At 46.4% G+C, this 24759-nt stretch overlaps 2 protein-coding genes across 2 annotated transcripts; both read left to right on the top strand.

The window, feature by feature from the left end:
• Positions 1-1330: 1330 nt before the first annotated feature.
• Positions 1331-8016, top strand: vamp8 (vesicle-associated membrane protein 8 (endobrevin)). Its single transcript, XM_055662457.1, has 3 exons — positions 1331-1489; positions 6617-6769; positions 7649-8016. The coding sequence occupies exons 1-3, from the start codon at positions 1475-1477 to the stop codon at positions 7790-7792; spliced, it is 312 nt and encodes a 103-aa protein (XP_055518432.1). The 5' UTR covers positions 1331-1474; the 3' UTR covers positions 7793-8016.
• An 8100-nt stretch (positions 8017-16116) lies between these two features.
• Positions 16117-24091, top strand: vamp5 (vesicle-associated membrane protein 5). Its single transcript, XM_055662248.1, has 4 exons — positions 16117-16126; positions 18436-18539; positions 21218-21364; positions 22907-24091. Exons 1-4 carry the CDS (start codon positions 16117-16119, stop codon positions 23111-23113), a joined length of 468 nt encoding a protein of 155 aa, XP_055518223.1. The 3' UTR covers positions 23114-24091.
• Positions 24092-24759: the final 668 nt, after the last annotated feature.

Genomic DNA, 24759 nt, shown 5'->3' with positions numbered 1-24759 from the left:
TTTTTATGTCTGGCCGTGGCAACCTTGACCGTCCGGAGTTGCCTTCCAGAGGAAAGTGATTCAAAGAGTTTGAAAAACAAAACAAAGCCTCTGTGCAGAGTCCATGCAAGACTATTCCTTTTCTCCAGAGATGCTGCCTGTCCCGCTGAGTTACTCCAGCATTTTGTGTCTATCTTTGGTTTAAACCAGCATCTGCAGTTCCTTCCTACACAAGACTATCAGTATATGGATGGGGAACGGGAGTCGGCTCATATACTGCATGGGTGCACTGTTTAAAAGGAACCATAGCTGCATTGAGTGGATCAGTACAATGAATGCAAAGAAAGGCATGAGTGGGAAGCAAACTGCTGGTGGGCCTCAGCGGACCAGGCACCATCAGTCACCGCCACAGATGCTGCCTGACACACTGAACTCTTCCAGCACTTTGATTTTTACTCAAGATTCCAGCAGCTCGTGTTTCCGTAAATAAAGGCGTACTGGTTATATTGTGTAGGAAGGAACAGCAGATGCAGGTTTACACTGCAGATAGACACAAAATGCTGGAGTAACACAGCAGGACAGGCAGCATCTCTGGAGAGAAGGAATGGGTGACGTTTCGGACCTGAAGAAGGGTCTCGACCCAAAACGTCACCTATTCCTTCTCTCCAGAAATGCTGCCTGTCCCGCTGTGTTACTGATTATATTGTCATGTACTGTTTATATATCCTGATTACAACTCCTATCCAGCTCTTTGTTGATGCTCGGACTATCCTTGATCGGACTTTGCTGGCTTTACCTTGCACTAAACGTTATTCCCTTATCATGTATCTATACACTGTAAACGGCTCCACTGTAATCATGTATTGTCTTTCTGCTGACTGGTTAGCATGCAACAAAAGATTTTCACTGCACCTCCGCACACATGACCATAAACCAAACTGTAACTGTAATGTCCTGTCTATGCCATTATGAATAAACTACATATTTGAAATAAAGAAGATACATGTGTAACATCTGATCCAAAGCTCTTATCTCTGAGGCTGTAATATTCTGCCACTTCTCCATTGAGGAGCTAATCATTTACACAAAGAACAACAGATGTTGGAATTTGAGCAAAACACAATGACTCGAGTAACTCAGCAGGTCAGGCTTGCAGACAACATATCGGGCGGGGCGTGACTTAGTGTTGAGCTAACCTGTACAATCTGCTGGCATCTCTGGAGCAGAGAGGAAAGTTATTAACTGTGTGTTGTGACGTGTGTAGAGGTGCCACCACCACAGTGTGGAGTGGGTTATTTGTCTGCACTGTAGCAGCCTGTCAGAGGGCTGGTCTCAACTGCATGTTAATTAGGAAGGAAGCAGGAAGTTATGTGAGAAATGATGACATTTAAGTAGCAGGAAGTCCCCTGGAAAGTTTGTCGGAGTTACTTGGAGATTAAGTACATGACTGTCCTGGGCTGAAAGTTTACAAAGGACTGATATTGCAGTGGGAATCATGGCAGCAGCCACAGTAAGTAGAAGTGGGAGTGTGGTGGTGTATCAGCAGCTTTCACTGCTCTGTGTGCTTTGTGATTTAGCTTCTCCTGACTTCAGACCCACAGGCCCAGTTGGAGGCAGTTTCTCCACAGTCAGCCGGTGAGCTTGTTCACAACAGAACAGCCCCCTTTGCCAGACATCCTGCTACATCCTTATAGCTTTCTCTCCAGCGACATGTACGCTGAATTCTTGCTTTGATTCTCTGTAAAATATGCTGCACCTTTTGTTTTCTAGTTTTTTTTGACACACCTGATGATTTCTCTTTGTGGGAAAACGCCTTGGATTGTTGTATTCATGTTTATCTCATTGCCTCGTGAAAAGTGGACTCCCCTTTCAAAGAGCTAGAAGAGACACAAGGGGCCGAATGGACACCATTAATCTAATTAACCAAAAATGATTACTTTTTCAGTGCCAACAGTCTGTGTAGGTGCAGGGCCCTCTGTCATGGGTCTGTCATCGTGAGGTTTAAAACCTTATACTGCAATCTTGTAGAAAAATTACAGAAGGTGCTGGAGTAACTCAGCGGGTCAGGCAGCATCTGTGGAGAACATGGATAGGTGACGTTTCACAGAGTGCTGGAGTAACTCAGCGGGTCAGGCAGCATCTGTGGAGAACATGGATAGGTGACGTTTCACAGAGTGCTGGAGTAACTCAGCGGGTCAGGCAGCATCTGTGGAGAACATGGATAGGTGACGTTTCACAGAGTGCTGGAGTAACTCAGCGGGTCAGGCAGCATCTGTGGAGAACATGGATAGGTGACGTTTCACAGAGTGCTGGAGTAACTCAGCGGGTCAGGCAGCATCTATGGAGCTAAGGAAATAGGCAACGTTTCGGGCCGAAACCCGGAAGGGTTTCGGCCCGAAACGTTGCCTATTTCCAGAAGGATTTCGGCCCGAAACGTTGCCTATTTCTTTCGCTCCATAGATGCTGCTGCACCATTACTCAGTGGGTCAGGCAGCATCTGTGGAGAACATGGATAGGTGACGTTTCACAGAGTGCTGGAGTAACTCAGTGGGTCAGGCAGCATCTGTGGAGAACATGGATAGGTGACGTTTCAGGTTGAGACCCTTCTTCAGACTGTTTGTGGTGGGGGCTGGGGGGGGGGGGGAAAACTGGAAGAGAGGAGGGGCAGGACAGAGCCTGGTGAGTGATAGGGGGATTGAGATTGGGGGGGGGGGGGGGGGGGGGGGTTATAGGCAGATGTTTGGACAAAGTCCACAGATGAAAAGACTGAAGGGGTGAGATGAGGATAGAAGAAATGTGAATTGTGAAGCCAGAGGATGGAATGTGTGGAAGTGAAGGGGGAGGGGAGAACTAGTTGTGTGTCTAGGAGGGGTACAGGGAAGAGGGGGGGGCGGAGAGAAGGGGATGGTTTGTTCTTTCGTTACTGAGATTGGAGAATTCGGTGCTTACAGATTTGCGATAGACCTTTGTGTGTGGGAAGGAACTGCAGATGCTGGTTTAAACCGAAGATAGACACAAAAAGCTGGAGTAACTCAGTGGGACAGGCAACATCTCTGGAGAGAAGGAATGGGTGATGAGTTACTGCAACAGAGGCTTGCCTTGCCCAACTCTGACTATCTGAAACAATAAATCTCACTATGACGTTGCATCTGAAACATTCACCCAGGGCAAGTTCCTGGAGCTTGGCTAATTGTACATTTGCAGTGGGAACATATCTCCGTTGCGGTGAGACAGCATAGTCTTCCCCTTGTGTAACATCATCGCAATAGGTTCAAGGTGAAGGGGAAAAGATTTAATAGGAACCTGAGGGGTGACTTTTTCACACAGAGGGTGGTGGGTGTATGGAACAAGCTGCCAGAGGAAGTAGTTGAGGCTGGGACTATCCCAACGTTTAAGAAACAGACAGGTACATGGATTGGACAGGTTTGGCGGGATATGGGCCAAGCGCAGGCAGGTGTGACTAGTGTAACTGGGACATGTTGGGCGGTGTGGGCAAGTTGGGCCGAAGGGCCTGTTTCCATGTTGTATCACTCTGTGACTCTTTGACAATGTTGCCATTATCTACTCACTCTGCACAGGAGGTTTGTTCCTCAGGCCGAGCAAATACTGTACATATCTGCATTTAGTGATTCACCTGAAAGACCAGGTAGATTGGGGAGAAACCTGCTCAATGTGTCAACTATGTGACGGCAGAGAGTGTGTGTTCCAATGTGCCTCGCTGAATCAAACTAGGATTGGATTGTAAACTGGTGGGACTGGCCGATATTACAGATGGTATTGGAAATGTACTGGGGCTGAAATGTCTGAGATATTTCAAGGTGAATTCACTACCCTGTGTGACATGCTCGCAATATTATGGGACAGTGAGAATTGCATTGTTCTGTTTCGGGGCAAATGACAATAAAACAGTCTGGACCCTTCTGCAATATCTGATCATTAATGTTATTGTGAAAGTAACAGGGGCTGAGATGTGCAGAACTCACATTCTGCAAGATTATAGCTGATCTTTTAACCCTGCCCCATTTTCCAGAGATATCCTCTCATTCCATGATTCTTGGATGTCCAGAAATCTATCAAAACATAGAAACATAGAAATTAGGTGCAGGAGTAGGCCATTCGGCCCTTCGAGCCTGCACCGCCATTCAGTATGATCATGGCTGATCATCCAACTCAGTATCCCGTACCTGCCTACCCTACATACACATAGATACAGACAAACATCAACTTCTCCTTTGAAGGAAAACAACTGGGGTTCACCATCTCTGGCCTGTGCTACCAATTTCAAAGATTCAGCAGCCTCAGGGAGTGAGCTAATTCTGTCCTAAAAGAGCTACCCTTATACCCCTTATTCTGAAGCTACTGCTGGTCTGAGACTCGTGGGTCAGGGGAAACATCTGACCCATCAGCTGTCTTGCTATTCTGTATGTTTCAATGGGATCTCATCATGAGGGATGGGTAATAAATGCTGTCTTGTTGAGGAGACCACATTGTGATCATGTTGTATGCAACACGCTCACTCCCAAACAGTTGGTCAGTGTGGCAAGGGGCATTAGTCAAACCCAAAGGGACACTCGACCTCCAGTGAGTGTGAACACACAGCTGAAGATACAATCACTTGATAGTGAGCGGTGAGTGGCTGTTCCTATTGCTGACCATAGCTCGCTAACCTCGTTATCTCTTGGTAACCCACAGTGGCTGCCTTAACCAGATACACACAGAGTGCTGGAGTAACTCAGCGGGTCAGGCAGCATCTGTGGAGAACATGGATAGGTGACGTTTCACAGAGTGCTGGAGTAACTCAGCGGATGCAGAGTGCTGGAGTAACTCAGCGGATGCAGCAGCATCTAAGGAGCTAAGGAAATAGGCAACGTTTCGGGCCAAAACCCGGAAGGGTTTTGGCCCGAAACGTTGCCTATTTCCAGAAGGATTTCGGCCCGAAACTTTGCCTATTTCCAGAAGGATTTTGGCCCGAAACGTTGCCTATTTCCTTCGCTCCATAGATGCTGCTGCACCATAACTCAGCGGGTCAGGCAGCATCTGTGGGGAACATGGATAGGTGACGTTTTGGGTGGAGGAGACTCTTCATTAATGGGGATACCTGCTGATATTGGTCTATGATCTGCAACATAGGCACATGTTATCCCACTAGAGGCTTGGAGTCCAACAGCATGAAGACAGGCCCTTCAGCCCAACTTGCCCATGCCAACCAAGATGCATGGCCCAACTACACTAGTCCCACCTGCCCGCGATTGGCCCATGTCTCTCTATACCTGTCCTATCCACGTACCAGTCCAAATGTCATTTAATTTCACCGAGACAGAAACTGGAATCTCCCTTAAACATCCTGCGTCAGTGGTATGTGGCGAATGCTGGCTGTCGGAGGTTGCGACAACATTCTGGTTCAACCTGTTACATATCTTGAACTAATTGGAAGCAGGCAGTGTAAAGATGGGCATTGAATCAACAGGCTGCTGTTGTTTATATAATGCCAGAGTACTGGAGATGAAATAAGCTGAGCTGAACACATTGGCCACATCTTGTCCCATTTATCTGACCCCATGGGGTTTTTATAGAAGTAAAATACTTCAAATCTCTACGTGAAACTTGGATAAAAGGCTGCAATTGCACCCTTGTTATTTTATTTTAAATTAGTTGCAGGTGACCGAGATATTAATGACTGATCGCTGGTTCTTTTGCTGCTGATTGGAGATGATGAGTTCTATTCCACATACCAGGAACAATTTAAACAAGCCAAATAACCTACAAACCGCACGTTTTGGGGATGTGGGAGGAAACCGGAACACCCGGAGAAAACCCATGCGGTCACAGGCAGAACATGCAAACTCCATACAGACAGCATCCATGGTTGGGATCGAACCTGGGTCTCTGGCGGTGGGAGGCAGCAGCTCTACCCGCTGTGTCACAGTGCCACCCTACATACACATAGATACAGACAAACATACACAAATAAGCACAAATTATACAAAAATGACATTTAAAATTCTAAAAGATTCTGAAAAATAACATAATTAGAAAAGAAGAGGTGTAGTGTGACTGTGCAAGGGGTGGGATGAAGGTTTCTATTGCTGAGGTGAGATACAGCACGGAAACAGGCCCTTCAGCCCACCGAGTCTGTGCTGACCAGCAAACCCCATGCATTAACACTATCCGACACACACTAGGGACAATTTACACTTATAACAAGCCAATTAACCTGCAAACCTTGGAGTGTGGGAGGAAACCGAAGTATCTCGAAGAAAACCCACGCATGTCAACGTGCAAACTCCGTACAGACAGCACCAGTAGTCAGGATCGAACCCGGGTCTCTGGCGCTGTGAGGCAGCAGCTCTACCCGCTGCACCACCGTGCCTGCCGCCTGCTGTGGAGGTTGGTTCAAGAGTCTGATATAGTGTGGAAGTTTCTACAGTTGAACCTGGTGTTGTGGCACTGGAGGATTCTGCACTTCCTGCCCCCTGTAGCAGGGGGAAGAGGGCATGGTCTGGATGGGGGTGGGATCATCTTGGGGCAGTGCCTCATGAAGATGCTCCATTGACCGATGCTGACCGTTCTGTGTCGTGTCCATTCTCCATGTGACCCTTGACCACTGTGTTGACCACTGCTGCATTCTCTTTGCCAGGCGGACAACCGGATAAGCGATGGCCGTGTACGCAGCCTCCAGAGTGACGTGGAAGGGGTGAAGACCATCATGTCCGAGAATGTTGACCGGATACTGGCACGTGGTGAGAAGCTGGATGACCTTATGAACAAGACTGAGGACCTGCAAGCCAGTGTAAGTTGTAGACAGACACAACATGCTGGAGTAACTCAGTGGGTCAGACAGCGTCTCTGGAGAAAAGGAATAGGTGACGTTTTGGGTGGAGACACTTCTTCAGACTGAGAGTCAGTGAAAAGGGAAACGAGAGATATAGATGGTGATATAGTTGTTAACTGTGAGCTAGGTGAAAATGAGTTGCAGATAATGAGACTCAACAAGGTGACTTTGTAACTAGTACAACAACTTACATGGGGGTGGGACGGAGAGAGAGGGGTCGCAATGGTTATTTGAAATTAGAGAAGGCAATGTTCATACCGCTGGGGTGTAAGCTGCCCAAACACAATATGAGGTGCTGTTCCTCCAATTTGCATTTGGCCTCACTCTGACAGTGAAGGAGGTCAGTGTGGGAATGGGAGGGGGAGTTAAAGTGTTTAGCAGTGCATATTGGTGATTATTATGCAGGTAGTCCTGGAATTTCTCCTTCAGTTGCACTTAGTTAAACTCAGTGACAAATTGAGGTCTGGGTTCCTTAGTATTTCTGGGGATTATTAAAGTTCTTGTGGCAAGCTCTAAAGAAAAGCAAAAACAGTCTTTCAATTTTCTGCGAAATATTTATCCCTTTACCAAAATGATTGTCACATTTATATATAAAGTGCCTTGAAAGTCGTGAGGTTATAATAACTAAAATATCAATTGTATTAGGTTTATTAAATGTTCCTTAATAAGGGAAGAGAGGTGGAGATGAGACATCTTGGTGTGGAGTTTACAGTGAGAGTTCTAGAGTGGAGGCATGGATGAAAAGTTAGCCACAGTAGTTCCATAGTAGGAGGGCATTCGGTCACCAGGACTGGGGGCCAGTTTCATGTAACTAGTATTTATACTTTTTCTTTGCAGTCTGAACACTTCAAGACCACGTCACAGAAAGTGGCACGGAAATACTGGTGGAAAAATACCAAGATGATCATTATCCTGGTTGTCATTGTAGTTATTATACTGACCTTGATCATTCTCTTTGCCACACATGTCATCCCGTCCTAACCATTGACGTTTCTCAGCTCATTGTTTCTGGGCTATAATATCATCAGTTTATTTCTTCCAGTTACCAACCTATTGTCAATGATGTAGATGTTTCCCCGTTCATTTTGATCTGTATATTTTCAGGATAGATTCAGCTGTGCACAGATATCAATTCCTTTGTAAAAACTTCCTAATGTTAAAGTTGACAATAAAGTATTAGAAAAAACACACAAAAAATAGCAAAACCATTATTCCTTTTCTGTGAATCATGTGCCCTACAAGGTGGGGGAACTTGGTGCTAGTTACAAGAGCTTCAATGTACAGGTATGTGTATCGAGTATCTCCTGTTCAGACACACACACACACACACATTACACACAGAACCGGGACCATATAAAGTCTCATTCATACTGGACCACCAGCATTCCAATACAGGCTACAGAATGAAGATTCATTAACCATATCCATATGTGATATAGCAAGGTGTGGGAAGGAACTGCAGGTGCTGGTTTACACCAAAGATAGATGCAAAATGCAGGAGTAACTCAGCGGGACAGGCAGCATCTCTGGAGAGAAGGAATGGGTGATGTTTTGGGTCGAGACCCTTCTTCAGACGACAAGAGAAATGGGACAAACTAGTTCATGTAGATCACACTGCTTAACATAATAACGAGGTGAGCATTGATATTTCTAGTCCTTTGGGAGATGGTTATTGTTGATGTTACTCTGCTGCACTAAAGCCTCAGTTCATGATCAGCTCTGGAATCTCAGTGAAGATGTGAACTTTACCTACAAAGGTCTTTTCTCCCACGTCTCCTGTAAGTGTACAGCTCCTGAGGGTCACAGCTTTTAGCCATTCTTCCCGTGTGAGTCTGAGTGATAAAATCTGGCTGGACATGAGCAAGGTCAGAGCAAATTCACGCCCTCTACAGCCACATGTCAAAGGCCAAAGGTCAAATACCAAAGGCCTGGACAGAATGGACGTGGAGAAAATGCTTCCACGAGTGGGAGAGTCTAGGACCAGAGGGCACAGCCTCAGAATAAATAGCCGCACCTGTAATGTGGAGAGATGAGGAGGAATTTATTTATCCAGAGGGTGGTGTCAGGTCATTGAGTGTTGTTAAAGTTGAGATTGTTAGGTACTTGTTTAGTTCGGAGCGGGCAGGAGAATGGGGTTGAGAGGGAAAGATAGATCAGCCATGATCGACTGGCAGAGCAGACTCTATGGGCTGAATGGCCTAAGTCTGCTCCTGTCTTATGGTCTTATGGATAACAAGAACTTAATTTAATCCACTCTTCCTAGTGTAAGATCTTTACTGAATCTGGCACATGGGGCCAAAGACATGGTCTGAAGAAGGGTCTCGACCCGAAACGTCGCCTATTTCCTTTGCTCCATAGATGCTGCCTCACCCGCTGAGTTTCTCCAGCATTTTTGTCTACCTTCGATTTTTCCAGCATCTGCAGTTCTTTCTTAAACAAAGACATGGCCTTTCCTCATTCACAGAGTAAGTGACAGAATGTGTGTTTGGTGTGAGCTGGGCTCAGTCTGACTGAGCCGTGCAGGGCTCGGATAAACAGATAAGCAACCACAGGATGGAACAAGTGACGATAGTGCAGCTTTTTCTTGTATCAAAATTAATTAATTTTATTTCGATCACGATACTGCATACAACCAAGCGGTGGTGCCACACCCACCACCACAGTCCTAAATCACCAAATGATCTAAATGTACAAGCCAGTATGTTACAATCCTTATAAATAGCCTAAATAACTACTATAGAGCTATGTCCCTCACTAACTCCACCTGGGCACGGACCTACCCCAGACTGTGGCTCGGAGCAAGATAGTGCAACGTGTAACATTGCTCCTTCCCCTGCTGTGTTGTGCAATCTATATTGTAACAGATGCAAGCGTTCTCACTGTGAAGTGGCTCTACAAATATTTGAGTATGCACTACACACACACATTGACCAACATAACCATCTCTTAACTGCCTCGCAGGCAGAAAAAAGTGTAGAACTGTGGCTTTTGTAACTTTCTGCCTTAGTTTAACGTGAAAGATTCAAGTCTTCTTGTCTGAATGGGCGACAGGACTACATCTTGGGTCATTTTTAAAGGCACTGTGCTTCTTTTCCCACTTTCCTCCTCTCTGTGTGTGCTCATCTCTCCCTGGGGAACTACTTCACGGACTGCAGCGGGTAGAGCTGCTGCCTCACAGCGCCAGAGACCCGGGTTCGATCCTGACTATGGGCGCTGTCTGTACGGAGTTTGTACATTCTACCCGTGCGTTTTCTCCGAGATCTTTGGTCTCTTCCCACACTCCAAAGACGTACAGGTTTAATTGGCTTGGTATAAATGTAAATTGTCCCTAGTGTGTGTAGGATAGTGTTAGTGTGCGGGGATCGCTGGTTGGCACGGGCTGATGGGCTGAAGGGCCTGTTTCTGCGCTGTATCTCTAAACTAAACTAACCTAACAGCTGGCACCGTTCCACGTCCCATTCTGAACGTTTATCCAGTGACCTCTGGCTGCTCTGTTTTTCTCCCACATCCTCCAGATGTATAGACCAGCTTGTGGGTTAGTAGAATTTGTGAGGAGAAATCAAACAATGGGAAGAATGAAATGGGATTAGTGGAGTCGATGTTTGACAGCTGGCAGGAGGGGAATTTGTAATGTATCACGTAAACTTGTTAGAAAGTTAGAGAGCAAATATGAAGGCTAGGTTCGAAACGCTAAAACTTACATGATTCAAAGTGGTCTCTCAATAGAGCACAGATCCTGTTTCTGAGCTAAATATATCTATATTTTCTCATCTAAAATACATGTTGAGACATAAATGACGTTGGTCCTGGAAGCGGCATAACCAAGTGTGATGGGAGGTTTCAGGAGATTTCGACACAAAATGCTGGAGTAGCTCAGCGGGACTGGGGAATGGATGAGGTTTCAGGTCGAGACCCTTGTTCAGACTCTAGGAGGAGGAATCACTGGAGGGTGAAGATGAGCTGGAACTCCTGGTGATCTCAGCCCTCTCCCCATCACGGATCTCTGTAACTAACTGTTGTACAGTTATTCCTCACGCTGCCTTACTCATTGCAACAGCATTACAGAATGAAGAAGTGGAATCACTCACGTGCCTGTCGAGGGGAACTGGGTGCTGGCTAACTGACTAAGGCCAGTCTCTGTGAACCCAATTCTTTCTAAATCTATTTCTGGCCGTTGTGCCTCAGCATGGGGGCCCAACGTTGGTGTGTAAATCTCAGCATGGGGGGCCAACATTGGTGTGTAAATCTTAGCGAGGGGGGCCAACATTGGTGTGTAAATCTCAGCATGGACGGCAACATTGGTGTGTAAATCTCAGCATGGGGGGCCAACATTGGTGTGTAAACCTCAGCATGGGGGGCCAACATTGGTGTGTAAATCTCAGCATGGGGGTCCAACATTGGTGTGTAAATCTCAGCATGGGGGGCCAACGTTGGTGTGTAAATCTCAGCATGGAGGGCCAACGTTGGTGTGTAAATCTCAGCATGGAGGGCCAACATTGGTGTGTAAATCTCAGCATGGGGGGCCAACATTGGTGTGTAAATCTCAGCATGGAGGGCCAACGTTGGTGTGTAAATCTCAGCATGGAGGGCCAACGTTGGTGTGTAAATCTCAGCATGGGGGGCCAACGTTGGTGTGTAAATCTCAGCATGGGGGGCCCAACGTTGGTGTGTAAATCTCAGCGAGGGGGGGCCAATGTTGGTGTGTAAATCTCGGCTGTCACTTGCTGCTCCAGAGTTACGTTGGCAGCAACATTGAATCAATGAAAATTCATAAGTTCATAGGTGATAGGAGCAGAATTAGGCCATTCGGCCCATCAAGTCTACTCTGCCATTCAATCACGGCTGAACTAGCTCTCCCTCCTAACCCCATTCTCCTGCCTTTTCCACATAACCCCTGACACCCACACTCATCAAGAATCTATCTATCCCTGCCTTAAAAATATCCACTTGGATATTGGCCTCCACTTGCCCAAGTGGGACAAGCCCATTACAGGTGCCACACCTGCATCTATTCAGTGATGTGGAAAGTTGCCCAGTTTGTCAGCTTCACAAATAGCAAGATCGATCAAATCCAGATGGTCAATAACTGGCCAATCATTACCAGAGGGATGTGTACACAGCAAATACTGGAGCTTCACCTGTACGGATTGTTTAGGTGACGTTTCTGCCTGTCCCGCTGAGTTACTCCACCTTTTTGTGTCTATCTTCGGTTTAAACCAGCATCTGCAATCCCTTCCCACACAGGATTGTTTACATACTGGACAGTGGGAAAAGAGGTCAAAGTCTGGTATCTCTTGCGATTACTTCTGAAAATGCCGTAAAATGCCGTAATTCACCAGCACTACTTCTAATCCAGTACACTGCACAAACTTATCACAATATGCGCTCCTTGAGAAGGTATAAACCAAACCCAGGCTGGGCCACCACTCTCTGAAGCTCCTGGCTCTATCTAGTCCTCAGGAGTGACCCCGAGTCTCCTGTCTGCTGCCACTTTCATTATTCATCCCACTCCCACCCTGACCTCCCCATCAATGACCGCCTGTACTCAGGCCCTCTCATAGATGAACTGAGGCCCCCAAAACAAGATCCCTTTGAAGCAGACAGGCATGAGGCCCGTGCCAAATGGCTCGTTGCTCCCCCTCTGATAGGGCCTGTCTGTACCATGTGAGCTTGAAGGACATCACCTCACCTACTGCCAGGGCACGTGCAGCCTCGACACTGTGTCAAGTTCCACAGCTTCAAGTAACTTGGTTACTTTACCATCACTGAGTTCTCTGGGAGTTGCAGGAGCAGCTCAGATGTTGGGCATTCACCTCCAGACGACACAAAGCTTTGCAACCATCTGCAAGACACAGCTTGCAAAGGCAACGGATGAATGAAGGTCTAACATTACGTAACCCTCAACAACATGTAGCACAAAGCGGCTCATTTGGCTGAAACACAAAACTTCTCAAACTTCCAGTAACTCTTGCTCTCCCTCTCTCCCTGCCCCCATCTCTCTCCAGAGATGCTGCCTGTCCCACTGAGTTACTCCAGCATTACCCGTCGACCAACGTTATCACCCATTGCCTGCAGATCCACACACAATGTGTACCATCCGCTCAGCTGTTCCATCTCCTCACTTTCACCCCCACCACCCCAACTCCATCTCCCCGCCCACGGCCTCGCTCATCAAGGAGGGCACAGCACCACCACTCGGATATAGACACAAGGAACCACAAGTGCTGATTGCAAAATAAAAGTCACAAACTGCTGGAGTAACTCAGCAGGACACAAGGAACCGCAAGAGCTGATTGCAAAATAAAAGTCACAAACTGCTGGAGTAACTCAGCAGGACACAAGGAACCGCAAGTGCTGATTGCAAAATAAAAGTCACAAACTGCTGGAGTAACTCAGCAGGACAGGCAGCATCTCTGGAGAGACCCTTCTTCAGACTGAGTCAGGGGAGAGGGAGACACAGAGATAAGGAAGGGCGAGGTGTGAAAACTACAGATCAAAGCAGACGATGCTAAGGAAGTGTAGAATGGTTTGTTGTTGACTGTGGGGAAGGCTCAACTAGTCAGACAATCAGTAAAACTAATCAGGAGGGCAGTGAACGGAGAACTAGGGTGGGGGAGGGACATGGAGAGTGGGAAAGCAAGGGTTACAAAGTTATAGAAGTCAATATTCAATCCACTGGGTGAGATAGTCTGAACTGAACACGGTCTGGCCCATCTGCTTGCTGGATGGCCACAAGAGGGAGACTAACCTTCAGTCAGACAGGCTTTGGGGCCTTTAACTGTAACATGGACAGAGTTGGTGCATCGTGCTGGTAAACTGTGTCTATTAGCCATGAGCAGAGCAAGTGCCTTGTGATTTCCCACGCTGAGAAGCACAAGCTATTTCTATCCGACATGCAAGGGATTCCCAGCCACTGATCTAAACCGTAATGCCCCTGTCCCACTTAGGAAACCTGAACGGAAACCTCTGGAGACTTTGCGCCCCACCCAAGGTTTCCGTGCAGTTCCCGGAGGTTGCAGGTGGTTCCCGGAGGTTGCAGGTAGTGGAAGCAGGTAGGGAGACTGACAAAAACCTCTGGGAACCGCACGGAAACCTTGGGTGGGGGGGGGGGAAAGTCTCCAGAGGTTTCCGTTCAGGTTTCCTAAGTGGGACAGGGGCATTAGGATGAATGTTTATGGTCCACTACCCGGTTTGTCATTCTGAGAGAGAATGTCGCGGTCAAAGCTGCCACTGTTTGCCTCACACATCAAGGCAGAGACACCCACTTAACTGGGGCTAAATGACCCCACAGCTCTGGAGGTGAGGTGGAGGTGGGGACGGGACGGGGGCAGGACAGGTGGCAGAGTTTCCTCCACAGAGTGGTGATGAGACAGAGTACAGGAATGAGATTGAGAACCTCGTGTCCTGGTGTTGAGCCAACAACCTTTCTCTCAATGACACCGAGACAAAGGAGATAGTGATTGACTTCAGGAAACAAAGCGGTTCACATTCCCCAGTTTGCTGAAGTAGCAATGGTAGAAAACTTCAAATTCCTAGAGTCAATATCACCAACAACTTTTCCTAGCCCACCAATATTGAAGCAACGACCAAGAAGGCACACCAACACCTCTAGTTCCTTAGAAGGCTTAGGAAGTTTGGCATGTCCCCTACAACTCTCACCAACCTCTACAGATGCGCCACAGAAAGCATTTTATCCGGATGCATCACAACTTGGTTTGGGAACAGCTCCATCCAAGACCGCAAGGAATTGCAGCGAATTGTGGACACAGCCCAGACCGTCACACAAACCAACTTCCCTTCTATTGACTCAGTTTATACCTCACGATGCTTCAGCAATGCCAACAGCAAAAACCAGCAGGATGCTCCTCAGCTTCTTCCCGCAGGCTATAAGACTGATAAACGGACTTAGCCCCCTGCCAAAGTATCGCGCACCAACCACCAACCTGGACACACTGCAGCAGCTGTCGATCGGAACGCCTGTTGATGTTTAGTAGAGAGTAGAGTGTTTAATTTAATTTGTTCATGATATATGTATTTTTATTTCTATTTACTTGTTGTTATTTGTACTGCACACTGAATGGACACTGGTTGAGCAACGTTTTTTTGTTTCCTCTGGGTATGTGAGTACTCAGGAAAATGACAATAAAGATTTACTGATACTGATACTGAGCATCATCAAGGACGAGTCGCACCCTGATCACTCCCTCTTCTCCCCTCTCCCATCGGGCAAGAGGTACAGAAGTGTGAAAACACACTCCAGATTCAGGGACAGTTTCTTCCCTACTGTTACGAGGCAACTATCACAACCAGAGAGCAGTGCTGAACTACTATCTACCTCATTGGTGATTCTCGGACTATCCTTTGATCAGACTGTTGGCTTTACCTTGCATTAACTTTTATTCCCTTATCATGTATCCATCTATACACTGTAAATGGCTCAATTGTAACCATGTGTTGTCTTTCCGCTGACTGGTTAGCACGCAACTTTTCACTGTACCTCGGTACAGGTGACAATAAACTAAAAGCAACTGAAACTGCCCGGTCCAACACAGATACTGACTTCTCCACTACTGAAGGGAACTACAGGCAGTAAAGCAGGAATGTATGACTTTCAAAAAGGATTTGAGTATAGCTGATATTGTCATAGTCCCACTTGGTGAGACCAGCCTGGCCCATTGCGCAGTCTCTGAGGAAGGACATTCCATAGAGGGAGTACCACCACCAGGGAAGGGATGTCAGTACAGGCACTGAAAAAAGACATGACCACCAGATTTAGAAGATTGAGAGGGGATCAAATAGACACAACATTCTTAAGAGGTGCTGGAGTAAAGATTGTCAGCGGGTCAGGCCAGCAAGGGTCTGTGGATAAAGAACCTGGATAGAAGACGTTTTTTCACACAGAGAGTGGTGAATCTGGAACTAACTCACAGAGGGTCAGGCCAGCATCTGTGGAGTTAGATGTGGCCCTGGATAAAGGTGGGGGTACGTTTCACGGGATACTGAGTGGATGGAGTAACTCATATTGATGGCGGGTCAGGCAGCATCCGTGGAGCTAAGGAAATAGGCAACTAATTTCTATGTTTCTATGTTTCTAAACTGTTGCCTATTTCCAGAAGCTAAACTTTCGCCCGGTCCAACACAGATACTGACTTCTCCACTACTGAAGGGAACCAAAACGTTCAAAAAGGCCTGATTTGTCCAGAAGGGCCCATTTTCCGATACCACCAAAAGATGTTACAGCCTATTTCCTTCGCCACCATAGATGCTGCTGCACCATAACTCAGCGGGTCAGGCAGCAGGAGAACATGGATCTGTGTGAGGAAGATTACTTCAGATAGAAGAAATGTCCCGCCTCAAAACGTTCTCCAAGAGTTGACATGGAAACATAACTCAGTGGGAGTCAGGCAGCATTCGAGCCTGCACCATTGGAGAATCATGGATAGGCGATGTTTCGATCCCCTTAGCCACAAGGGGGACCCTAACTCCCTCTTAAATGCCAATGAAGAAATGCCCCCCCTCAAAGAGTTCGTCACCACTCTCTGTGTGAAAAAAGTTCTTCTGCTTGACCCGGTGGGTGAGGTACTCCAGCACTTTGTGCCTTTTCTTTTGTAAACCAACATCTGCAGTTCCTTGTTTCTTCTCAGCAACCACCAGTCTGTTAAACAATGCACAACACCCACCACTATCTCAGATCTACAATGGACAGAGTCACTGTTTGCACTCTGGACTTTATTAAAACACTATTATGGTTATTAGTGTAATGTATTATTGATTATTATATATTTATCTGCATGTCATTACATTAAATTCCCCGTGAAGCTGCAGCTGATGAGAATGTCATCATTCCGTGGCTGCTACATATGACAATTAAACAATCTTGACTCTTGTCAGACACAACATGCTGGAGTAATTCAATGGGACTGGTAGGCAGCATCTCTGGAGAGAAGGAATGGATGATATTTTCTCGACCCAAAATATCACCCTTTCCTCTGCAGAGATGCTGCCTGTCCCGCTGAGTTACTCCAGCATTTTGTGTCTATCTTTGGTGTAAACCAGCATCTGCAGTCTATTGAACTGACTTGGTAACATAAACCGTAGTCAGTATTTTCAGGAGGCACGAGTAGAAGCCTTTGTCTTGCCCAGCTGCCATCTACACAATCCTCTACACACCACACACACACCTCCACTCACATTAGCTCAATGCTTCTGTAAATTGTAACTTGTCCCAAGTGTGTAGGGTAGCGCTAGTGTACAGGGGGGTCGCTGGTAGGCATGGAATCAGTGGGCTGAAGGGCCTGTTTCCACACTGTATCTCTAAAGTCTAATTTAAAGTCGAATGGAGTCACAAGAAACTGCAGATGCTGGAATCTTGAGCAAAACACAATGTGCTGGAGGAACTCAGCTGAACAAATAGTATTTGTGGAACTGCCTGACCCCTTGAGTTACTCCAGCACTTTGTGTATTGATCTATGGTGTGAATCTGTGGCAGTCTGAAGAATGGCCCTGATCCAAAATGCCCACCTGCCCATTTAACCTGCACAGATGCTGCCTGTCCCGCTGAGTTCCTCCAGCACTGTGAAGCATGAGTGGTCACACAATTGAGGAATGCCGGGAATGATTATACCTGGAATATTGTGCAGGAAGGAACTGCAGATGCTGGTTTAAACCAAAAACAGACACAAAATGCTGGAGTAACTCAGCGGGACAGTCAGCATCTCTGGAGAGAAGGGATGGGTGATGTTTCGGGTTGAGACCCTTCTTCAGACAACTAGTGACAAACCAGCGGGCGGGTGTTACAGGGAGCAAGGGGCCATTCACACACACACACTCACTCACTCACACTCACACACACACACTCATTCCCATACACACTCATTCACATACACACACTCACACTCATTCACACACACACACACACTCATTCACACACACACACACACACACACTCATTCACATACACACTCATTCACATACACACACTCATTCACATACACACTCATTCACATACACACACTCATTCACACACACACTCATTCTCATACACACACTCATTCACACACACACTCATTCACATACACACAGTCATTCACACATAAACACACACACTCATTCACATACACACATTACACACACTCATTCACACACACTCATTCGCATACATACACACTCATTCACACACACACACACACACTCATTCACACTCACACACTCATTCACTCCAGCGGGCGGGTGTGAGAGTAAGTTCGAAACACACCGAGTGTGAGTGCAGATTCCCGGAAGAGATGGGACTTGTTTGACGAGAAAGTGGAGGCGGGGAAACTCTGTCCGCCTTCACTTCAGCAGCAGATCCAGCCCCGGCCCGGTTGATGCAAGGACGTGGTGGTGGTGGTGAGTGAGTGTGTGTGAGTGAGTACGGCTCCAACTACACATGTACTAACTAGACTGTACTAACTACGCTGTACTCACTGCCCTGTCTACACTGCACTGTCTACACTGCACTAACTCCACTGCACTATCTACACTCTATGCCGCTTCACCTCGGGCTGGGCGGTGGGAAAGCGAAAGTATAATGCCCGTGGTGTAAAGTTTGTAAGCGGGTTGACGAGGCTCCGTTCCCGGGGCAGCTGTGGACCAGGTCCCGCTAACGTGGAGCGGCCCGGCCCGGGGAAGGGGAGCGAGTGGGTGGGCTGTATGTCGGCGGCTCTGGGCTCGGCCCTACACCGGGACAGTGAGTGCTGCAGGCGGCTGGGACACGGTGGCTTCACCCCCCTCAATGCCCACAGGGCACTCGCACACAGAGTTCGGCTGAAGGTCCATTAGGAGCTGGTGGCCTCGAGGCGACCCATTGCTCTTTGTTTCAGCATCAGCAGCTGAAGTGTTGTCTGTCCGAACATTATCACAACTCATTGTCATTTAGTGTCACAGTGATACAGTATGGAAACAGGCCCTTCGGCCCAACTCGCCCACACGGCCAACATGTCCCACCTGCCTGCGCTTGGTCCTTATCCCTCCAAACCTGTCCTATCCATGTACCTGTTGTTTCTTAGACGTTGGGATAGTCCCAGCCTCAACTACCTCCTCTGGCAGCTTGTTCCATACACTAACCACCCTTTGTGTGAAGTTACCCCCCAGGTTCCTATTAGATATTTCCCCCTTCACCTTAAACCTGAGTCCTCTGGGCAAGAGACTGCTGCAAGGAATAACGTCCCAGCCTGCCCAACCTCTCCCTGTAGCTCAGGTTCCGAGTTCTGCCAACACCAGTGTAAAACTGAGCACAATCCTCTAAATGTGGCTTCACCAGATAGTGCTGTAATGCATGGTGACCAACACTGCTGGTTGAAGTTCTGTAGGAGACCAGGTACAACTGTTGCTGAAAGTCACGGTGCATCTTGGGGAGAGTTGAGTGGAAGGAGAGACGGACAGACAGACCTGGGTACGGCCACCGGCCCTGAAACACCAACCCTGAAACAACGGCCAGGGCAAAGGTGAACAGCACCAGGTAGAAATGGCCAGGTGGATCAACGCAATGGTGGTCCCTAGATCCTGCCCCATTGAACTTCAAACAGTGCGGCACAGGAACAGGCCCTTCGGCCCACATTGTCCATGCTGACCACGATACCAAGTTAAACTAATCCGTCCGTTCCCTGCATATCTAAATGCCCCTGAAATGTCACTACCGTATCTGCCTCGACCACCAACTCCAGCAGCAAAGTGTCCGATGACTCCATGCAGTTGGGCAAGAGCAGCAAACCCTATCTAGTGACTGAAGGGAAGTCTGAAGAAAGGTCTTGACCCAGAGTTGTGATAATGTTCCTTTTCTCCAGAGATGCTGTCTGACCCGCTGAGCTACTCCAGCTCTTTGTGTCCATCTTGACTCTTGACTTAACTCCCATCTAGTGACCGTTGACTACATTCATACAGCAGCCACTATGGTGAGAATGAGTGAACAATGCGCCTGCCAGGACTAGTCTCCTACTGTGCCTTTGTGCCTCTAAAGTCGCTAACACGTACCTCATTCATCCACAGCCAGCACGTCACACACACACACACACACACAGCCTCCACCACACACACACACACACACACACACAGACACAAACACACACACACACACACACACACACACACCCACACCACACACACACACCACATACACACACCCACACACACACACACACACACACACACACACACACACACACACACACACACACACACACACACACACACACACACACACACACACACACACAAACACACACCACACACACACACACACACACACACACACACACACACACACACACACACACACACTGCTCCCTGTTGTGAAGGTCAAAAGGAACAGCTGACTGTGTGTGTGTAGCAGCCGAACAGTGCGATGGCCCTTTGACGTGCGAATAAGGTGCCTGATACGGTGAGCTCATTGGCATAGAACCAACGGAACAAGGCAAGTTTATTCTGAAGGTACACAAAAATACTGGAGAAACTCAGCGGGTCAGGCATGATTGCTGGATAGAAGAATAGGGGATGATTCAGGACGGGACACTTGTTCAGACTGAGAGTGAAGGGAAACAAGAGACAGTGTATTGCCCCATGCATGTACACTGAGGTACAGTACAATAGACACGTCACCATTTTTGGCTCATCTAATTTACCTACATTTGGCCCTTATCACTCTAAAACTTCCTGTCCAGATATCTGTACAGATGTCTTTAATTATGTCCTTTTCCATATAATCATCTGTAGCTCATTCTAGATATGACGACACTGAGTAAAAAAAAACTGCCCCTCAGGTTCCTCTTAAATCTCTCTAAGTTTAGAAATCATCTAGGCTCGGCCCTTCGGGGAAAATGATCATGGCTGATCACTGTGAACCTGTTCTCTTCATGGCACATAAAAATGTATGAACTACCCTGGGCAGAGAGTTCCAATATTCACCACTCTCTGTGGAAAAAAGTTGCTCATTAGGTTTTAAAAATCCTTAAGCTGTGACCCCTTGACTTCAACATGGGAGTGTTTAACTAAGTTTTGTACGTTTCTATGTACAATGTTAAAACTAGAGAGTAAAACCAGTCATCCATTTTCAGTTGGGTCTGATGACGCCAGGATCCCTCGTGGCATCACTGATTAAACCTGTACGTAAGGTGTGGTCTCAGCAATATACATTGCAGTGAATCCCTGTCCTATACTCAAATCCTTTTGCAATGTCCATTCGCTTTCTTTGCATGGAGCCGACCTTCAATGACTGGTGACCATAACCCATCTCGCTGGGATACCAAAGAGTTGCATTGGGATGGGGGAACAGCAGTTTCCCCGAGGCAGAGCTAATCATTTGTATTCTATAATCCCGTCATGAACATTCCAACATCTTTCCGAATGTTTTACTGTGACCATTTATTTCAGGCCACAAATAATCCAGACCAAATGGATAAATTACATAAAGATGCGGAGGAGGTATTGGACATGATGCATGCGAATGTTGGTAAAGTAAAGGATCGAGGAGTCAAACTGGAAGTTCTAGATGAAAGGGCGGATGAGCTGTTGGCAGCTGTAAGTCATTCCCATGGCCTTTATGTTGGAATATTTGCTGTTTTAACATCTTCATTAATATCAGTCTATCATAAGCAACTTAAAACATATTAGTTCATTCCATGCAACATTATTGACTTTGTATCTATTTATTCATGGGATTGGACTATCATTCTTTTAATCTGGATTTTTAATTCATGTATTGTTTTAAAAGATATATAATTTATGATGCTTTTATAAGTGATATACTAATATTTTTAGTACTTTATGATATTTTTTTAATACGCAATGCATTTTTTTTTTAATGTATTGTTGCCCCTTGTCTGAACCTCGCGTCAGTAATAAAATGTGTTATTATTATTATTATTATCACTGGACATGGCAATATTTAACATCCATCCCCGTTTCTGATCTGATGATGTAGCTAAGTGTGAACACATTGGTGTGTATTAGTGAGTCACGTATAGACCCAGACTGGTAACAATGGCAGAATTCGGATTTCCCCCCTTGCCCCAAAGACCTGCTGGTTGGTCGGATAATTGGCTGCTATAAAATAGCCATAGTGTAGGTGGTGGTAGGAGAATCTGGGAGTGTTAAGGGTGTGAAAGAGAATGGGGTATCGGAAATAATCTGAAGAATGGGATTGATGTGGTCATTCTGTCAACCAACATAGATTTAACAAGGCAAATGTCTTCCTTATTTTTTCATAAGGAAATGTGATACTAAACAGTAGAATTAAGGTACTAATCTGACTCTACAGAGACATGTCACAACCCACCTTCAGTAGGTTGTCCATTCCTAGGGAACACATTCTGTTGTGGAGCCAACACAGAAAGAAAGCACAAGTTTGACCCTTGGAGCTGGCTGGACAATCTGTAGCAAAAACAAAACCAGATGCAGGAACTCAGTGGGTCAAGAATCATCTGTGGGAGGAATGGACAGCCCATCAAATGTTTCTTTTCAACTGAATCATCCCTCCTATTCTATTTTATACATCCAACAAGAGACTGCTTTATGAATCTTGAACTTTTTTCTTAAGATATAATTAGCCAAAATTCTCTCAAAAATATGTGATTACAAATGATAGGTACACAATTTCTAACTAACATGGCATTCAAAATGTGAAGTGTTAAATTTGTTTGTAAAGTACTTTTGAATTACCTTGAATTTTCAGACTTTAATGGCCCCAGAACCAGGGGCCACAGTTTAAGAATAAGGAGTAAGCCATTTAGAACGGAGACGAGGAAACACTTTTTCTCACAGAGACTGGTGAGTCTGTGGAATTCTCTGCCTCACAGGAGGTGGAGGAGAGTTCTCTGGATGCTTTCAAGAGAGAGCTAGATAGGGCTCTTAAAAATAGCAGAGTCAGGGGATATGGGGAGAAGGCAGGAACGGGGTACTGATTGGGGATGATCAGCCATGATCACATTGAATGGCAGTGCAGGCTCGAAGGGTCGAATGGCCTACTCCTGCACCTATTGTCCATTGTTTAAAATATCTTGTAGGTGTAATCAGTGAGTATTTTACTGAACCTTCCCTAATATTATGTGTTGATTTTCACAGAGTAAAACTTTCCAGAAGTCTTCAAAAGCTGTGGCACGGCAAGAAAGGTTTAGAAATAGGAAGTGGAAGCTGATCGTGGGAGCAACAATTGCTCTTGTTGTGCTGATCATTATCATCATCATCATCGTTTTCACTGTACCATCGTCAAAATCATCGCCCCCAGTCGCTCCTTCCGCTAGTCCGCTACAACAACTATCAACACTGTGATCGAAAAGAGAAAACAAAGACTGCTGGAAGTCTGAAATAAAACCAGAAACGTCTGGAAATTGTCAGCGGGTCAGGCTGCATCTACAGCAGGGAAGTCATGGTCGATGCTTATGTGTAGGAGGGAACTGCAGGTGCTGCTTTACACCAAAGATAGACAAAAAGTGCTGGAGTAACTCAGCGGGACAGACAGCATCTCTGGAAGACATGGGTGGGTGATGGTTCGGGTCGTGAGAGGGTCTCGACCCGAAACGTCACCCATTCCTTCTCTCCAGAGATGCTGCCTGTCCCGCTGAGTTACTCCAGCATTTTGTGTCTGTGGTAAATGCTTTATCAGTCGTGTTTCGTTTCAAGCAACACTGGTGAACTTGAATGCTTTTTTTTTCAGAATTTCAAATAGGATTATTTGTTTTTGAGGCTCCTCAAATACAAGTTGTGTTCTAACTGTGATACTTAAAACCTAAACAGCCTCGGAGCAGTGATCGACATTCTTATTGTGTCGTCTATTCTTTTGTTATCTATCTATCACAAATATTGTTTTGTATAATGAATAGAATATAAATGTTTATTCTAATGGGGCATGAAAAAATCTTCAGCATTGCTGCATCCTGATACTGGAACTGTGCGGAAAAAGGGCCCATGATGAGTGACGGTTCAACTTGTAAACTGGTGTGTGATGATTAAGGTCAACAAATAATCCAAAGATCAGGAATTACTGCCTCTATATAGGAATGAGGAAAAACGTCTTCACCCAGAGAGTTGTGAATCTGTGGAATACTCTGCCACAGAAGGCAGTGGAGGCCGATTCACTGGATGTTTTCAAGAGAGAGTTAGATTTAGCTCCTGGGGTTGTTCACTGCTTTTGGGGCAAGTCCTGGCCAGGGACGTCCATGGGGTAGCCTAGATGGTTCCACTGACTCCCACTGGCCTCTCCATCTCGTCTTGACCCAGGCAGCCTTGGAAGCATCAGCATAATAACCAGTTGCCCAAAACACCTGTTGGCCACCGAATGTTGAACGAGGTCTGATTAACCTGGACGATGACACGTTGGACAGGCTCGCCTCAACACAGCTGTTGGTCTAAAAGATACAACAGAAGAAGCTCTTGGGGCTAACAGAATCAAGGGATATGGGGGAGAAGGCAGGAACGGGGTGCTGATTGGGGATGATCAGCCATGATCATATTGAATGGCGGTGTTGGCTCGAAGGGCCGAATGGCCTACTCCTGCACCTATTGTCTATGTTTCTATATGACAATTAATTCATATAAATCTATGTTTGTCCTGAGAAAAGTGAAAATGAAAACAGATGAAGTTTGTTGAAAATCATCAGCTACAATTGAATAATCTGGTACCGCCTTGCCTGATCTAATCTGTGGATCTCATTGCCACAGAGGGCTGTGGATATTTTGTAAGGCAGAGATGGACAAGTTCTTGATTAGAACGGGTGTCAAGGGTTATGGGGAGAAGGGAGGAAAATGGGATTAGGTGGCGGAGATCAGCCATGATTGAATGGACTTGATGGGCCAAATGGCCTCATTCTACTCCTATAACTTGTGAGCCCAAGAAAGAAGTGTCCAAAAATAAGTAACAGGTACAGCTTGCAAACATCTGAACCTCTTCACAGGGTCAACCACCTCCATGCAGAAGA

This window comes from Leucoraja erinacea, chromosome 35, assembly GCF_028641065.1.
Source record: "Leucoraja erinacea ecotype New England chromosome 35, Leri_hhj_1, whole genome shotgun sequence".
Classification (NCBI taxonomy): domain Eukaryota; kingdom Metazoa; phylum Chordata; class Chondrichthyes; order Rajiformes; family Rajidae; genus Leucoraja; species Leucoraja erinaceus.
Note: the sequence above shows the minus strand (reverse complement) of the source record. Positions and strands in the feature narration are given on the sequence as shown.

Excerpts from the sequence above, each read along its gene's own strand:
- vamp8 (XM_055662457.1), top strand. Across the intron at positions 6,770-7,648 it reads CTGAGGACCTGCAAGCCAGT|TCTGAACACTTCAAGACCAC; the intron begins GTAAGTTGTAGA and ends TTTTCTTTGCAG.
- vamp5 (XM_055662248.1), top strand. Across the intron at positions 18,540-21,217 it reads CTCGGCCCTACACCGGGACA|GCCACAAATAATCCAGACCA; the intron begins GTGAGTGCTGCA and ends CATTTATTTCAG. Across the intron at positions 21,365-22,906 it reads CGGATGAGCTGTTGGCAGCT|AGTAAAACTTTCCAGAAGTC; the intron begins GTAAGTCATTCC and ends TGATTTTCACAG.